The sequence below is a fragment of the Puma concolor genome, chromosome A2, assembly GCF_028749965.1.
Source record: "Puma concolor isolate L17-30 chromosome A2, mPumCon1.1.hap2, whole genome shotgun sequence".
In the NCBI taxonomy this organism is placed as follows: Eukaryota; Metazoa; Chordata; class Mammalia; order Carnivora; family Felidae; genus Puma; species Puma concolor.
In genome coordinates, this window is record NC_141668.1 from 118,707,981 (window position 1) to 118,726,380 (window position 18,400).

The 18,400-nt window shown below is 46.3% G+C and overlaps 1 protein-coding gene across 2 annotated transcripts in view; it reads right to left on the reverse strand.

The window, feature by feature from the left end:
- The window catches only part of SLC6A11 (solute carrier family 6 member 11), a 135,014-nt gene that overhangs the window by 59,488 nt on the left and 57,126 nt on the right, over positions 1–18,400 (reverse strand). Inside the window, exon 6 of one of the 2 annotated variants that reach the window (XM_086697427.1) lies at positions 11,902–12,036. The exons of the other annotated variant lie outside the window; for it this stretch is intronic. Coding sequence (XP_086553553.1) covers positions 11,902–12,036 — 135 coding nt within the window. The remainder of the gene's footprint in view (positions 1–11,901; positions 12,037–18,400) is intronic. 2 annotated transcript variants of the gene reach the window in all.

An 18,400-nucleotide genomic window follows, 5' to 3' on the forward strand; every position in this document is an offset into this window, starting at 1 on the left:
GAATGAGTGGTATCAGACTAGGCCTCCTGCCATAAGCAGCTATCAAAGCAGTCACAATAGAGGAGGCGACCCTTTCAGGCAGTAGATAATATGCAGGGCAAGACTGTTATCTCTGAGAGATGGCAACCTCCAAGGGGGTTTTCCCCAGCCCTCTACCTGGGGACAGTTTCTTGACCACAGCAGACAGGGCTAGAATCTGGGCAGAATACATAGTCTCACTGGGCCAAGGAGGCAGGGCCAGAGTGCAGGACAGCTGAAAGAGTTATAATCTATAGTGTGGGGCACCAGAAAGGGGGAGCTATACAGAACAGGGCCCCAGATGTCCATGTGGAGGTCACCTGGGAGACTGTGGCTGAGGGCTGAGCTGTAAACGTCCAGCGTGAGCCCACCCAAGGCCAGATAGTGCTGCCAGGGGTGGAGAGTGGAACAGATATGCTAGAGGTCAGACACTACCAGGGGAAGAGCACGGCCGGGGGACTGCCTACAAGCATGACAGATCGGTCAACACCAAGTATTCACCCTTGGCACCTGGCTGAGACACAGAAGGACCTCCCCTTAGGAGCAAGAACCAGGCCTCCAGGTAAGGTTTCTCCACCATGGCATTACGGATATTTTGGGCCCCATAGCTCTTTGTTTGGGGGGCTGTCCCGTGCAATGTAGGATGTTTAGCAGCATCCCTGGCCTTTACTCACTAGATTGTCACTAGTGACATTAACACGGTTTCCAGACATTGACTTATGTCTCCTGGGATGCAAAATTTCCCTAGTTGAGCACCAATGCTCTAGAGTAAGAACTCTTCTAGACCCATCCTAACAAAGCCTAAACAGAGCCCTGACAAGCTCTACAGAGGAGACAGAGCTTAGAACCAATGAAGGCCCACTGAGTCCTATTAAGTTAGAGGGTCTTAAGAAACAGCTTGGGATTTCCACATGCCTGCAGCAAGAAAACATGAAGTTGAGTCTACATAAGTTTAAGGTGTCAATCAGTATTTGAAATACCTATTCAAATAAAACTCAACACTCTTCAGAGGAAGATAACAGAATTCAGAGCCTCTATAATATCGTATCCATAATATTTAACTACAACCCACAGTATTCAATCAAAAACTAACAGATATGCACAGAAACAGGAAAATATGATCCATGAACTGGGGAAAAAAGATGTTAGAATAAACATACGCAAAGAATTAAAGCAAAACACATTTAAAGAACAATTCCAGGAAGTTACATAATCCAGGATTCCTTTTTCAAAGCTCCCTCAGTCTGTTGGGTGAGGAAGGAGATCGTGGTAAGGGGCAGGGAGCCCATCTTGGAGGCTCTTAGCCCACAGGAGGCTTGTCTGTACCTCATTTGTTTAAGCTGCACTTATATTAGCATGTTGAACCCTGGTAGATTCTCTCAAAGTGGGGTACAAATTAGGGTAGATGAATCAAGAAAGAACAAGCAAATGAAACAAAGAATGAATGAATGTCAACATTGGGAACCAGGTGAGCAAGGAGTGTTCCAAAGTGGAGTTGAACGGTCTCCTTGTCACAGGAGGGGCCAATCAGAAACTGACCAGGTTACTACAGAGGAGATTCCTGCACTGGGTGGGGACTAAACCCACCTGACACTGAGATTCTAGGATTCTTGCAAGGTAGTCATGCAGGTCTGGGATGCTCAAAGACACCAGAGCCAGAATTGCTAGCCCAGGGCTGCAGAGTAAGAGCAAGGTCAGAAAAATCAGATATGACAAAGGGTTTCAGCATTGCATCCTTTAGTTGCCCAAGTCAGACTCACCTGGGTTCAAGGGCTATCTCTGTAAGCACAAGGCAAGTAGTTTAACCTCTTGGAGTCTCAGTCGCCTCATCTGAAAAACCTTTAGGACATAGGTTTTAAAACTCTCATGACTCATAGGAGAGAACCTTTCATATGGTAATAGGACCATAGGTCCTGTCTTACAGGTCATAAAAATTTAAGGTACTTATACATAGCATTTAGTGCCTGGGTCTAGAAAATAATAATTATCAATAACTACTTGCTGATTGAGTGAATAGGATAAATTAAATGACAAGTTTGTGAAGTATAATACCTGTCATAAAATCAGCCATCAAGAAACGATAACTAATGGGATGCCTGGGTGGCTCAGTCAGTTGAGTGTCTGACTTTTTTTTTTTTTAACATTTATTTATTTTTGAGAGAGGCAGAGCATGGGGGGGGGTGGAAAGGGAGGGGTAGAGAGAGAGAGAGAGAAAGAGAGAGAGAGAGAGATACAGAATCCGAAGCAGGCTCTAGGCTCTGAGCTGTTTGTTAGCACAGAGCCTGATGTGGGGCTCGGAACTCACGAACTGCGAGACCATGACCTGAGCTGAAGTTGGAGGCTCAACCAACTGAGCCACCCAGGTGCCCCGAGTGTCTGACTCTTGATTGCTGCTCAGGGCATGATCTCACAGGGTGTGAGTTGGAGCCCCACATCAGGCTGTGAGCTGATGGTGCAGAACCTGTTTGGGATTCTCTGTCTCCCTCTCTGTCTGCTCCTCCCCTGTTTGCTCTCTCTCTCTCTCTCTCTCAAAAATAAACAAACATTAGAAAAAGAAACAATAACTAGTATCACTACTCATATGTGTACCCAAGCAGCTCTTCAACCACTGAGACTGCAGATTAATAAGGGGCTACTGAAACAGCTGAGAACTAAAATTCACAACACTTCCCCGTAAGCCTATGGCTGAAAGAATTTAATGAGGAACCCCAGCGATGCACAGAATCTCAGTGGAATATACAGGAATTCTGATTCCACAGACCAGCAACTCTTGAGGAATTTCAAGCAGTCAAGAAAGAAGAAATGCTCACTACCTTCCTTTCAGTGTGTGTGTTAGATCAGTAATGTGTCTCTAATTCTGGAGGCATTCACCCAGTGACGGGAAGCATACCTGTGTCAGGTGAACTCCAACCCTAGTACCCCCTCCTTCACTACTGTTAACACTGACCTAATTACATGTGTCTCCCAAGAGACTATCGTCTCCTTGAAGACAAGAATCATGCATCATCTGATTCTGCATCCCCAGTACCTGGTGCTGAGTAGACAACAGATGAATGCTGGTAGAACAGTGACCCTAGCCCCAAACCAAATATACCAAAAGGAAACCTTGGTTGATTTTCAGTCCCAGGGAGTAGCCCTCGTGTCCAGGGAAGTTTGCAATATTTTCAAAAACATATCCAATGTCTGCAAGTCAGTATCATTATTTCCATTTCAGTCGGGAAGTCCAGCAGTAAAGACACTCATGTTTCCTTGGGTCCCTGTCTGGAGCCAAAGTACACTGCCACCAGGTGGCAGCGATTCCATGGGCGTGTCCACAAGGTTCATCAGGTGAGGTTTTAAATGAGGATCTTGTTTTCCCTGATTTGTCCTTATGGGGTGAGGGCAGGTGGAGGAGATTTCCAGTGTTCTGAGGTGCTCACTCTTTGGGCATCCTTCTACCCCACCTCCAGGACTTGGGACACCTTAGCTGCCAGCTCCAGTTCCCTCCACAGAAGAGGCTGACTTGGGGAACGTGTGCACACCCTGGGAAAGCAGACCCCGCGATTTGGATCCGTGACAGGCCTTTCTGTTCTTGCCCTGAAAACACACACTCGAAACACAATGAAGAGTGAGAGTGGCAGGAATCTGGGGCAGGGAAAATGTGATTTCCTGAAAGCGGCCCTCCATTCCCCAAAGACTGAAAAGACAGAAAATAAAAATTTGGGGGGGAAAAATGGAGTGGAAGCACTTCACACTTCGGAGAGAACACAGGGCTGACAGTGAAGGCAAATAGATGTTTAGAAAGTTATAAGAGACCACGGAATGCAAATTGCCGGAGGACAAAGAAGGCGAGCCATGTTGCTTCAAGTTCTTGATGAGAAACTTAATTTACTGGATTCACAATGAAGGCACTCGGTTCTGAGTTCAAAGCCTCCCTCTAGGCCTGTGGAGCTCTGACTCATCCTGCCCAGAGCCCAGTGACACGGAGGCAAATGAAGAACATCACTGGTGTCCCTGGAGCCCTACTGCATGCCAGACCCTGGGCTGGGCACTGAAAATGAGAAATAGAAGTGCTTGTGCATTCACATGCAAACCTGCTCCACAACACACCTGCTCTGTGTGGTGGATATTCTAACCCCAACAGACAGGTGAGAACCCTGAGCTCTGAGAGGTAAAGAGACAGCCTGAAGGCCACCAAGCTGGTCAATGGCAACAGAGTGACTCAAATTTCCTTTCCTAGATACCAGATTCCAATGCACTAAAAATCCTGTCTCTGGAGAGCTTACCCACAACTGCAGTCCATGCTAGGTCATTGTAACAGAGTCACATAGGCTTCTCCTGAAACTGTCCGTCCTTCCTTTTTTCCTTCCTTCAATTCCTTCCTTCCTTCCTTCCCTCCCCCCTCTCTTCCTGCCTGCCTGCCTAAAAGTATTTACTGAGCTCTTAATGTTGGCAGGCTCTGTTTCCAGGGGCAGGACATCTAACAGTGAATGCAACAGATCAATCCTCTGCCCTCCTGGAGCTAACATTCTAGTGAGTGGAGTATGGTGACACAAAATGAAAGGTGTCTTAGATGTTGGCAAGTGTCATGGTGAAAACCAAAGCTGGGGGGGTGGGTGTGTAGACAGGATGTGCAGGGTGGAGAGCATGATTTTATACAAGGTGGTCAGGAGGCCCTCACGGAGACTACAACAGTAGGGCGCACAGCCCTTTAGACCTTAAAATAACTTCCATGGCTCTCTCTCTGGACTTCACAGTTACCCTGTGAAGAAGGTGTTCTTGGCTCCCAGGCTCCCTACAACTGAGTTCTCTTTACATGCTTTTTGGAGTTCTCCTGCCTCGCTGGCTGGGGAGATAGAAGGAGGGGGCCGCTGTGAATGCATCTGCCTGTCCAGATCAAGACTTAGTCTCCATGCAGAATGCCACACAAGCCCAGAGGGCTCAGGAGCACCCCTCAAAAGGATTTTTCCCTTAAGGCCCTGGGAGCTGGGGTCCAGAGCGTTGCATCAGTCAGGAACCTGTGCCCCTTTAGAAACGTAAATGACACAGCACACATGCATGTCTGAACCCCTTATAAGCAGCAGGGAAGGGAAGCTGGAGCCCGGGTCTGGAATTAATGGAGATCCTGGATCACGGAGAGGCCCCACCTTGCTTCAGGGAGGTAAACATGGCTTCAGGGAGGTAAAGCTGTGATGATAACATGTGAGCCCCACAGCTATTCCTGAAGCACTGGGACAGGGCTGGCTTTTCCAGCTGCAGGAGAGAGAAGGCAAGCTGGGGGTTCCATTTAGCACCCAGAGCATCAGCTATCAGCCCTCCTGTGAAGTCCCCACCCACATAAGCCCCCAGGAAGCAAAAGACGGAGGGTGATGGCGTGGATGCAGCCCCTTTAGATCTTCCCTAGTATTTAAAAGGCAGGAGTTATTCACAGGCTTTGGCACGAGGACCATCACCAAGAACAAGGTGCACGTTCTTCTCAACAGACCAAAGGAAGGATGCAAAGCTCCGATCTCTTCCAACCCTCTTCCTTCTTCCAGGGAGGGAAGCCCACCCAGTCACAGAGTGCTCTTACTCACTTATATACTGACTGCCTGGCAGAGGTAGGCATGCTATAAATATCCCTGGGATAAGATACGGAACAGCTTTGCTGGGCTCTGGTGACAGGTGAGTGGTCCACAGGACAGTCGCGATCCCTTTCCTCATGGAGTTGGCAGCCTGGGGAGGACTCCCAGTAAGGGCTTATTTCACCCCCTGGTGGCCCCCAGTCCCTCTGAGACCATGCCCACACTCTAGGAATGGCTGGAGCAGTGCAGGGACCCAATGAGTCTCTGAGGCTGGAGGTCTGAATGTGTCCAGCAGCCTCCCCTCTGACCAGCCCGACTCCTCGGCTCACTACCCCCATCACCTATCCTTCCCATTGGTTCACACACAAGAGACACTCTGATAGGTCCAGCATCAACCTTTTAGTCCCTCATAGCTGTGGGAAGCCTGACCACTGCAACTTCTAGATCACCCTGAAGAAAAACAAGGGTGTTCACACTCGTAGACAAGCCAAGCGGCCAGGCCTTTCTGGGAGTCTTTCTTCCTGGTGCGTTCTGAAGCACAAATGGGAAACTAAGTCAGGTTCATTAGTCACAACAAGGACTTGATAAAAGGAGAAAACCACCAAGAGGCTGAGCCATTTTCTGATCTCCTGATTAAGTATTTCTGGCTGACAGCTCTCCTGACCTACTTTCTCTACTTCTGAGACCCATGCCTCAGTTGTCTTGAGTGGGACCATGTGGCTACCTGAAGTCCTAACGCTACTTCAGGATGATTCTCCAGCCCCAGCCGTGTCCCAAACCTCAGCACACCGTCTTCACCCTGTACTCTTTTTGCTAAGTCCATGTTCATTCTAGTATTTATTTGATAGCTGCTTGTAAATTAACCTTGCTCCTTACCACATACATGTATGTAAATGTGTAGTGTGTGTGTGTGTGTGTGTGTGTGTGTGTGTGTGTGTGTAAAGTGTATATAGATACAGCTTCACTCTAGCAATAACTATGAAGTCACGGTTCTGATACGGTTGATGGATGTCCCAGGTTTTTTTTTTTTTTCTAATGCACATTAAAACACGTAACTGCAAAAAGAAAAAACATTCCTCCACTAACTGGGTCATTGCACTTCACCTTCACAGCCATCTGATGGGGCAGGCGACCACAACCTGTGACCCCCATTCTAGGGAAGAGATGACCAGGTCCCAGAGAGGGAGGAGCCTTGCTAGAGGCCACACGAACTGTAACGGGAGAGCAGGATTTCCAGCCTGGGCCTTCCCGATGGTTCATGGCCTGGGGTGTGCACAAATGGGAACACTTAGAACTTCTCGGTGTGGATCTGTCATTTTCTTCTTTAGATCTTACCTTCCTTCATTCAGAGCCCAGAAACCCTGGGCTCTAAGTCCTATTTGGGCCACTGAGCTGCTGTGTGGCCACAGACAAGTAGCTCAGCCTCTCTGACCTGGATCTATCTACTGAGTGGACATTCTAGCTGGGGTACTGTGATTCTACTGATCCACGCACAGGCTGCCTTCCCTCAGCACGCCGAGACGAATCTGTGTGATGTGCTAGCCTCCAAAGTTCGAGGAGTTATCAAGACCCCTCCACAGATTCCAGGTTACTATACACCCCAACACCAGCCTTTCAGCCCCCGGAGCAGACAGAAAGCAGGCTCAGGGCTACCCCCACCTCTCTTTTCAGCCATGTTGGGCCCTTCCCGCAACACACTCCAGCTTCCAAAGACACCAGTTGCACGAAATTTTGTTTACCCTTCCCTCTTGTGGTCGCTATCCTTACCTCTATCCCAATTAACTATCTCTGTTCCTTTTGGTGGGCATGCTCACACAAGGAGAATCAAAAAACATTACAACTCACAGATCTGGTGAGCTGGAGGTTTTTAAATTTTTGGCTAAAGCAACAGAATCTTTCCTCAAAAATCTCAAAATAGCTTTGGCTCTTACAGCCATTCAGCAAACATTTATTGAGCACCTATTATGTCCCACTCACTGAGCTAGCTAGGGATTGGAGATACAATGGTGGGAAAAACAGATACAGACCTTGCTTCCAAGCTGTCTTCTCTGGGAGGAACTTTGTATCCACCCTCTCTTAAGCACTCCCCTTGCCACTCCATCCTTGGCCTCTTTGGGTCTTGTCGCCATTTAATGGACTGCATATTTTATTTTTTATTCTGTTCACTGCTATCTTCTTTGACTGGCATATAAACTTCTTGGGGAAGGGATCATTATTTTGTTCAATGTCCACTGCTATATATCCCTGATACCTATAATAATCTCTGATACAGAACAGGCACTTAGTAAGTATCTGTCAAGCAAATGAATGGACATTAAACAAATCACACATGTAATACATACATACATACATGTATATACATAGATAAATATTTCCCTGCAAACATGGTAAGCACTTTGGAAAATAAGTATGAAATACTAGAGGGTGCATGGTTAGCAGTTCGGAAAGACTTGCCTGAAAAAGTGATGTTTAAACTGAGTCCTAAAGGATGAGCGGATGTTGGGCAAGGTGCAGGAGGAGGGTCTGGGGAGGAAAGAGGGAGCATTCTTAGCAGAGAAGTAACATGTGCAAAGGTCCTGAGGCAGAAAGAAGGCCAGGATCTGGCATGAACTGAGAGAGGGGGAGAAATGATGGGGATGCAGCAAGGAGACAGCTCAAGGAAGCCCTATGGAGGCCCTACCAAAGACCACAGGGAACCCCAAAAGGGATTTAATCCAAGAGATGCCTGTCAGATTTAGATTTCAAAAAGATCACTCTGCTGCTGAATGAGAGTGGCCCACAGGACCAAGGGGTTAAGGGACATTTCTGGAAGACCAGTTAGGAGGCTACTGTCAAGGGGGAGATGGTGGTATCTGGACCAGGCTGGTGGCAGCCGAGGCAGAGAGCAACATGGGTAGAGTGAGGGAGTCAAGCAGAGATCAGAGGCCAACAAGTCTCCCCTTACAGGCATTTGAGGGTTCTGCAGCTCAAAATTAGCACTTTTTTCTAGAATAGCCCAAATAGTAAATATTTTACGTTTTGCCAGTGTGCAGCAAAGAGTTACCACAGCAGACTTGATGTTCCTGTCCCAAAGGGCCTGCTGGCAGGATTGGCTCTTGGCTGATATCTGGGAACTTATCTAAGATATTCCCCTGGTACTAAGTCACACCGTCATTTTGTATGCCAGGGGCACTGAATTCTGCTGTGCCAGCTTGCCTGGACTATTTGTACAAGCAATGCAACTTACGGTGAGTACCTGCTTTCCTTCTGGAGACCGTGTGATCGATCACATGGCCACAAAGTACCTGCGCACTTAATAAAACTTCCCCATTAAAAACCCGAGTCCTGACCAATCTCCTCTGGGGAGAAATACTGCCCACATGCTGCTGCATTTTGATGCTGCAAGAAGGAACACGTTCTGTGTGGCTCCTCCTGGCAGGTGACTGTGGGAAGCCTATGGCATGGATTCCTCCCCACTTGATGTGATGTGTCTTTTTCTCTCGCTGATGCTGGAAATAAGCTGTATTAAAGAGTATGACTGCTCTGAGTCCTTTGAGCCCTAGTGAGTCACTCAATGTGGCAGGGGCCGGGGCATAGGGGTTATATGGTTTCTGTCTCAGCGACTCATCTTTGCCTCTGAGTTATGCCTTTGAGCAGCCAAACAATATGGGGAAAAAATAAGTAACATGGCTGTGTTCCAGTAAGACTTTATTTACAAAAATGGGCAGAGGGCTGAAGGTGGCCTATAAGTCTATCAGTCAACCCATGTTCATGGAAAATGCAGGCATCTCAGAATCCACTTTGAACCTGCTGAATGAAATCAACCTTTTCTTGCCTTCGTGGGAAAACGAAGGCCCAGAAGGAGAAAAAGAGAAGGAACCTGTCCAAGGTCACTTAGGATCAGCAGCAGAGCCCGAGGAAAGCCAGGTCCTGACTGTTGGCCCAATGTTCATACCACGACTCCAAGTGGCCATTCCTCAGAACAGCCTTGCAAGTGAGTGCTGGCCTGGGAGCCGAAGCCTGAGAGGAAGGGAGATGGCAGGAAACTGGGATGATGAGGCAGACAGTGTGAATGGTGAACACCTGGCTTCACCTCTGTCCTGTGTGTGGGTATGTGCGTTTGTGGTACATGTGTATATGTGTAGATAGGGCTCTACGGTTGTGAGTGTTGGCTGGCTTTTCCCAAACTTTTCTGATCATCAGAATCTCCTCGGCAGCTTCCTAATTATATAAATAGGCAGGTGCCATCGCATACCCCCAAAACTGCATTCTTAACATGTTCCAAGGTGTTCCGATGATCAGTTAGGTTTGGAAAATGTGGGTGATGCCCAGGATCTCTTTCCTGACAGACCCTGAGGAACAGGATAAGGAAACCTGTGAGCAGAGGAAAGAACAGGAAATCTGTACTGGGTCAAGAATTTGTGGATCTGACAAAAAGGCACAGACCAGTGATTCTGGAAATACGTTTTCCAAAACTCACTCTCCAACTGAGCCTTTGCCATCGGAGGTTGGAGTTGGTGAGGCCAACAGTCAGGAGCTAATTTCCTTCTTCCTAGGGATTCTGCCTGCAACTCAGGATGCTACGTCAGGTGCCCGGTGGTGCCCCGAGCCTCAGGGGCCCCTCACGGCACAGCAAACTGAGAAGAAACGAGCACACGTTGCCACTTCACCATGGACCTTAATCAGTGTAATGAGCTACACCTGAGCTGCAATAACTCGCCCTCCATAAACCTTTCCACCCAAGTTCTCCTAACAGGGGGTGGCTGGAAGCTACAGACTGCAGACTCGGAGTTTCCTGCAGTCTCATCTACTATGAATGCAGATTCCACATTCTAATGCATGATGTATCTATGTTCATTTTAATAGAAATATGGGTGCTTCTATGTTCATCATGGCATTATTTACAATAGCCAAATTATAAAAGCAGCCCAAGTGTCCACTGATTGACAAATGGATAAAGAAAATATGGTACACAGATACAACGGAATACTATTCAGTCACAAAGAAGAATGCAATCTTGCCATTTGCAACAACATGGATGGACCTGGGGGTATTATGTTAAGTGAAATAAGTCAGAGAAAGACAAATACTGTATGATTTTGCTTATATGTTGAATCCAAAAAAAATTAACAAAACAGAACAGAAACAGACTCCAAGATACAGAGAACAATCTAGTGGTTGCTGGGATGGGGGTAGGCAAAATAGCAGAAGGGGATTAAAAGGTACAAACTTCCAGTTATAAAATAAATAAGTCAGAGTGATACAACGTACACTACATGGAATATAGTTGATAATATATAACAACTGTGTATGTTGACAGATGGTAGCTAGATTTACCAGGGTGATCACTTTGCAATGTATGAAAATGCCAGAATCACTATGTTGTACAGCTGAAACTAATATAACATTGTATATCAACTATACTTCAATTAAACAAACATGGATGTCTCCTCGGCCATCAGATGTCTTTGAGCACATTATCTGACACCCTGGATTTACCTGATGGCCTTTAGGAAACACTGATACCTGGGAACCACCCCCAGAAAATTTAATTTAATTGGTCTGGGTTACACTCTGGGAATTGGGATTTTTCAAAAGGTCCCAGGAGCTTCTAACAAGTAGTGAGGTTGAGCATTTCTGGGCCTGCAAGATGTCTGTTTTCACCTCTTGTCTAACATACACCTGGCAACACCATCACTGCCCACTTAGAGAAGCTTAGGTATAAACAGTCACTATCCAAGATTCAGCACAACCAACGCCTTACCGGACACAACTAAGAGGTGAGCCAGTTTTCATCAATTATTTTCTTTCTGCAAGCTGCACCCACAAGGAAAATCAATCACCAACAAAGACCCAGTTGGTCTCACTGAGATGCATGGCTGGGGGATCTGTGATCTTAGGCAGAGGAAAAACCTTCTGTTTACACTTACCTCTAACAAATTTAGCATTTCTTCAATTATGAATATAGACAACAAACGGCAGAATTGTCAGCAGTAGAAATCCCAGATACTTTCATATCACAGTATAGATATCTCCACACATCATTTATGCTCACCATGACTTTGAAACCATAAAAATCATAGGACCTGTTGCTGGATCTTGCTCTTTAATGTATTGATAAACAAGCACATATATTATTACATGCCACAAATTTGTCTTTTGTTGATGTTTTGATGGTTGTATTTCAATATATTGGATTTCCTAGGCATTTAATTTATGCATGGAAAATGATTATTGTGAGAAGGGGTCCATGGACTTCTACATGCTCAGCCAGCTGCTAAGCCCCCATGGCTGGCAGCAGAGGCTGGCAGACGGCATCCCAGTGGTGACAGGCAACTGGACACGAAGCAAGCAACTTTACCTGTGGGTCGGAGAGCCGGGAGAGGTCAGGATACAGGTAGAACTTGATGCCTTCGGAGGCCCCGGGCAAGGTGACCCCTCGGATCAGGAGGATCAGAAGCATGATATAGGGAAATGTTGCAGTGACGTATACAACCTGTCCAGGGGAGGAGAGGAAAAAATCAAGAAGGGGTGATGGTGGTGGGCAATGTGGCAGGACCCTAACTTCTGGCCAGGAGCAGAGGGCTTTCCAGTGTAGAACCCCAACGTGGCTTCTTCTCCCACCTCATCTCTCACCACTGTCCGCTCAGGGGCCTGGCCTTTCAGCGAGTATCTCGTGAATGTCTACAATGATGCTTGAGACTGGTGCTTATCAATCATTTGTGACCACAACCCACAAAAGGAAATACATATGATATCAAAAGCCCATACATATTGAGCTGAAACAGGACGTCCCACATGATACTCAGTCTTACATGTGTGATGCACTCAATATTTTCTATCATATTCTATTTCATGTTTTCATAAGGCTGGTCATGACCCTCTAAATTTACGTCACGATTCACCAATGGGCCATGACCCACATTTTTGAAAAAGACTGCTCTTAATGATAATCAAGTTTTCACAGCCAAGGATAGAATAGAAAGATGCAGGGGAGGGGCACCTGGGTGGCCCAGTCGGTTGAGTGTCTGACTCTTGACTTTGACTCAGGTCGTGATCTCAGGGTTTGAGAGATCAAGCCCCACCTTGGGCTCTGTGCTGACAGTGTAGAGCCTGCTTGGGATTCCCTCTCTATCTCTCTCTCTCTCTGCCCCTCCCCTGCTCACATGCCCTCTCTAAATACATACATACATACATACATACATACATACATACATACATACTGAAGAGAGGAGAGGAGAGGAGAGGAGAGGAGAGGAGAGGAGAGGAGAGGAGAGGAGAGAAGAGAAGAGAAGAGAAGAGAAGAGAAGAGAAGAGAAGAGAAGAGAAGAGAAGAGAAGAGAAGAGAAGAGTGCAGGGAAATGGGGGAGGGAAGCTATTTGGGGCAAGAAAGACCCAGTGTTTGCCTGGGATCATTTCTGCTCGGTGTGCCTGGAGGCCAGTGATTGGAACCAGCAAACTGAGCAGCCCTTTTCAGCCCACAGATTCTGTACAAGAAACAGAATCTTCCCTGGGTTTCCTCACACAAGCACTGCTTATAAGCAAATAGCAACACCCTCAAGACTCTATCCTGTCCTTGGGCCACAACCTCTCCTTGAGGTCCATGCAGGACTCGGTGTCTCCTCCTCCAGGTCTGATTTTTCCTCCTTTGTCACATCTCTTCTGTAATCACTTCGTTGTGCCCTCTCGGTGGGGCCTGCCTGTTCCATCTGTTTACATCAGCAACTTGTCAACATTTGGGGTTCATGGATGTCTCTGAGAATCTGAGGACAGCTACAGACTCTCCTCTCTTCCCCCAAAGGTGCACAGACACAGATATGTGTACCAGCTTTTGGATGGTTCAGAGACTCAGACTTCCCTGCTAAAGTACTTGTGCTGTGTGACCTACGGTCTTAATTCTTCTAGTTGAAACCCTTCCCAGCTCAGGGTTTCTTTTACCAGTGGTCTAGTCCCTCACTCAGTTTTTGCATTCATTCATTTACTCACTCATCCACCTACTTACTCACTCACTCACCAAAAACACTCCTATGCACCAAGCGCTGAGCTAGACTCTGGAATATGCAAATAAGTCTCGAAATGGAAGTTTCTGCCTCAAGAGGCCCTGCTCTGGTAGAAAAGACAGACATGTAGGTAAGTAGATAATTCATGCATTATGTAATCAGCGAAATATAAAGGATGGAGGACCAAAGAGTAGCTAATTACAGAGGCAGTCAGGGAGGGCTTCTCCAAGGAGGTGATCCAGGAATTGGACCATAAAGGAGTTCAGGACATGGGAAACGGGGACAGAGGGAAGAAGAGAATAAAATCTTACTAAATGCCAGCCACTTTACACATGACAATGGAAAGAGTTACATTTATATAACTTGAATTTTTCCTTGTATTATTTTTTATTTTCATATAAATTAACATCTTCGAAAAACTGAAATAGAGATGCTATTTATGGCAGGACACACAGTGATCCTTGTGTTAACTGGGCTATTACTTCATTGAAGAATGGTCATATACGCATTAGAGGGACTAAAGGGGACAGGAACATTGCAAAGCAGTAACAAAAAAATGTATTGCTTCTTTGCACTTAACCTTCAAACAAAAAAGAGTCCATACTTTACATAAATGCAAATATAAGTCATTCAGTTGGTGACAAAGCAGGGATTTAAACCCAGTCCTCAAAAACAAGAAATAAGAACCAGCAGAGGGTGGTGTCATTGGGTCCTGGAACTCACATCTGGAGGACTGGGTTGTTTCATCCAGACACTATCCTTGGCCCACAGTGCTGGCAGCATCCTCAGCCTACTCACAACCCTGCCCCAGCCAGTTAAGCATCCTGTTTCCAAACCAACAGTCAGCTCTACTGACATGTCAGTTATTTCAAACAACCTCTTGCTGTAACATATACTGTAATTCAGGTGAATGCAAGTCAGATGTATAAGAATCAGAGCCAACAGCTGATATTAATAGTCAAAAATGAGAGCCCAGCAGTCAATAGGGCTGACGGTTCCTGCCCAGACAGCTCATCGTGGTATAAAAGCTCCCATTTCTCTTAGCCTTACAGACACAATCTTGCGTGGATCTTCAGCATTTCATATAAATTCTTGAGTATCTTCCTTCAAAATGAACCCCCACACCGTGGTCAACTGGCTTATGTCTGTGAAAAGACAGGAGGAAGCTAAAATCTATTGCTTTTAATTGCATAATTTCCACTTTTGTCTCTGTGGTATGGCAGAAGATTAATTATCCAGAATGCCCAGGCCCCGAAGGATGACATATCTATCTTAACCCCCAATGCTCACAAAATGTAAGGAAAAGAATGTTATCCTATAAAATAGAACAAGTGAAAATCATAGGACTTTATCTTTACTCTGTGGGACCACCTTGATGTGACTAAACTTGTTGGTTATACTCCACCTGGTCTTTTTTTTTTTTTTGAGAGAGAGGGAGCGAGAGAGCGCACACACGAGCAAGCAAGGTAGAGGGGCAGAGGGAGAGAGAGAATCTTAGGCTGAGCATGAAGCCTGATGTGGGGCTGGATCCTAGGACCCTGGGATCATGACCTGAGTCAAAATGAGGAGATGAGTTGGATACTCAACAAACTGAGCACCCAGGCGCCCCTCCACCTGGTCTGTTTTTGAGTGAACATTAAGGGGTCACTTATAACCTGGCCAAATGCGCCCTCACTATGCCCTCAGCAGCATACATAGCAGACTACTCCTCAATGACCACAGTAGTATGATTTATTAAATAGATAACAATTATTTTGAAGTAATTCCATTGTTTAAAGTTCTAAATGCATGTTCTGCTTCTACATTACATTGAGGAGAACTACCCTCCCTCCACTGGTATCCACACCTTCATTTTTACGTTTTTAAAAATAAAACCATAAGGGAAATAAAATATTCAGATGAACTGCTCAAAGACCACAGTACAGACAATGACTTAGGCTGCCAAAACGAAACCACTGGCTGGCAGGCATTAGCTAGAAAAATCCCTTTGTGAGCTGAGGTTTGAGAGCCTCAAGTCAGGGAACAAAAGGTGGTTTAGGGGCATCATTATGTAATGGACACAAGTGGAGAGTGGTATGAAAGTTGAAATGCAATGCTGAGGACAGCCTGTATCTGACACTGGTCCTGGTTCTCTTAACAGCCCCCTTCTGATTTGTTTCTGCCCTCAGTTATACCAGCCATTGGGATATCATCTTTGATTTTTCCTGAGAACAGCTGTAGATTGTCCATACAATACAGATCTTGTCATTAAGAAATTGTACATAAATGGCATTTACCCTGCCCTATCCCTCCTGTGTTCATGGCAGACATCACTAATCGATCACAATACTCTGTGCAGCTAAGCATGGACACAGCCTCAGAACCTTCCACAGTACTCCAGGCAGCTCCATAATCAGCTGGGAAGAAACCCACTATCTTCTACCCTTGATCTAGCCCACTTTTCATCTATGCCTTCACAGTCTCCTGCAGGTCCTTAGTCCCTGTGCCCAGAGTGGTAAGCCCCAGATCTCGTGCTTAAGGAAAGACCTGCTGAATGTGCATACCTGAATGGGATTCCTGGGGTCATGACACCCAAAGGAGCAGTGTGAAACAGGAAAAGGAGGCTAGAGAGACAGGCTGGAAGGTTCTTTGTGAATGGATTCGGCCTTTGGGTGCCGACAGTGGAGTTGCAGCTGGGTCTCCAAGGATAAGCAGGAATGGGAGAGGCTGAGTCAGGCAGGGAAGATGTGGAACTAGCCAACAATGTGGAAGTGGGCTGAGAATACTGTCCCCTGGGTTGTCCTCCAGGTGTTCAAGCTGGAGTCTGCCTCCCCTCTTTCCTGAGCTGTGTCCCCATTCAATCCGTGGTATTAAGACCCACCAACTTGATCTCCAACTATACTCTGAAATTACACCCCCTCTTCAGCCCCACCACCAAAGCCTTTCATTATCTTTCTTCTCAGTCATGCACCAGCCCCACTCTGTCCACACTGCAGGCAAGTTTCAAAACTATGAATTCAGCATGTGTCTTCCTGCTTCTCTGAATCTGCCCTCCCCAGCCGCACATTGAAGGCCGTGGGATATAGCGCAAAGGATTAGGCTTTGAGTCAGATGACCCCGTGTTCAAATCTTGGGCTTCCCTGGCTTGCTGTGTGACTTGATCAGTCTCTATCCTTCCCCCAACTACTTTGTCCTCTGCTGTACCAGGTTCCTCACCCTTGGAAAGCGTGCCAGGCTCCTTCAAGGCCTCCTTATCTTTTTGTGCCTTCTTGTATTTGTACTATCCAGCCCCAGGTGTTCTTCCTGGGTGTGTTTGAATCCCCACAAGGCTGAGGACTCCTCAAAGTCAGGGACCCTGCCATCCAGGTGTGATACCATTGTCCTACCTACTTTATACATCAGGCAGCTGAAGCCCAGAATGGTGTTTCTGAAGTACTATAAGCCCCCACTCACCCTTATCCATGGGGGATATGTTCCAAGATCCAGACAGGTAGGACTGAACCCTATATATACTATGTTTTTTCCTGTATGTACATACCTATGATAAAGTTTAATTAATAAATTAGTCACAGTAAGAGATTAAACACATTAACGAACATTAACTAAGAATAAACTAGAACAATTATAACAATATACTGCAATAAAAGTTAAGTGAATGTGGTCTCTCTCTCCCAAAATACCTCACTGTACTATACTTATCCCTCTTGTGATGCTGTGAGATGATAACGTGCCTGTGTAAGGAGAAGCAAGGTGAATGACCTAGACTACTGTGACATAGCATTAGGCTACTATTGACCTTCTAGCATCAGGAGGAGGATCATCTGCTTCCAGGGAGGAACTGAAACCGCAGAGATCAAAACCATGAATAAGGGGCGGGGGGCTGGACTACTGTACCTCAGTCTCAGCTCAGGATCCACCCTCTAAACCTATAAGCCATGCCATCTGCCCACCTGTTACGGAGAGCTGGAGTGCCACTTCCTCCCTGACTCCCTCCCCGACCACACACACATCCCTGTCACTCCAGTGCTCTCTGGTCCCCTCTAGCTGCTCTCCACCTGCTGTTTTATCACCTTGTAAGTGTAAGATTTCTAAAACATAAGCTCCTTGAGGAAAGGGAGTTTTGTCTTTTACTTTCCCTGCTGTGTCCACAGTGCCCAGGACAGCACAAGGTACATAAAACAAGCTCAATAAACATTTGGTGGATGGATGAACAAATAAGCAGGCTGAGGTCTGGGACCCCAAGGTTAGACTGCAGGGTTTCACAACACTACCGTGTGCTTCCTCTGTAGGAAACGCTGGGTCCGCATAAAATGGGATTCAGAAAATCGAATCGGATTTTCAGAGGAGTGTTTATAAATAAGGAAGTAAGAGATCTGGCTTTAAAAGACAGATCAGTTCAGATGCAGAGGTGAAGGAAGTGCAGGTACAAGGTACTTTGCAGCAAAGTTCAGCATGGCTTTCAAGATGCCCAAGGCTACAGGAGTCTCTGGAAGAGCCAAGCAGGGCTTGGGCATTTAGCTAAAATATGCAGTGTTTGGTGATGGGCATAAAAGTCACTGACGAGGTACCATCAAGTCTGGCTGGTAGCTCAGACCCAGAGAGTTGGGTGTGGGGGAAGGAGGGTCTAATCTGTCAGACCTCAGAGGCCCCTGAAATGAGGCTCCTGCCCCAAGCACATCCCCCTTGGTTAAGGAAGAGGTTTTGTTTTGTTTTTTACTATTGTTTAATTTCCTTTCAGCAGGTCAAGTCCTCTTGAATATAAAGGTTAGCACACTTGGTGGTAATTATACTGTATCCTGTTTTAATTGACTCTAATTGCTCATTTGCATTCCAATACTAGAATTGTGGAGCATTTTCCCCCTACTTCCAGGACACAGCTAT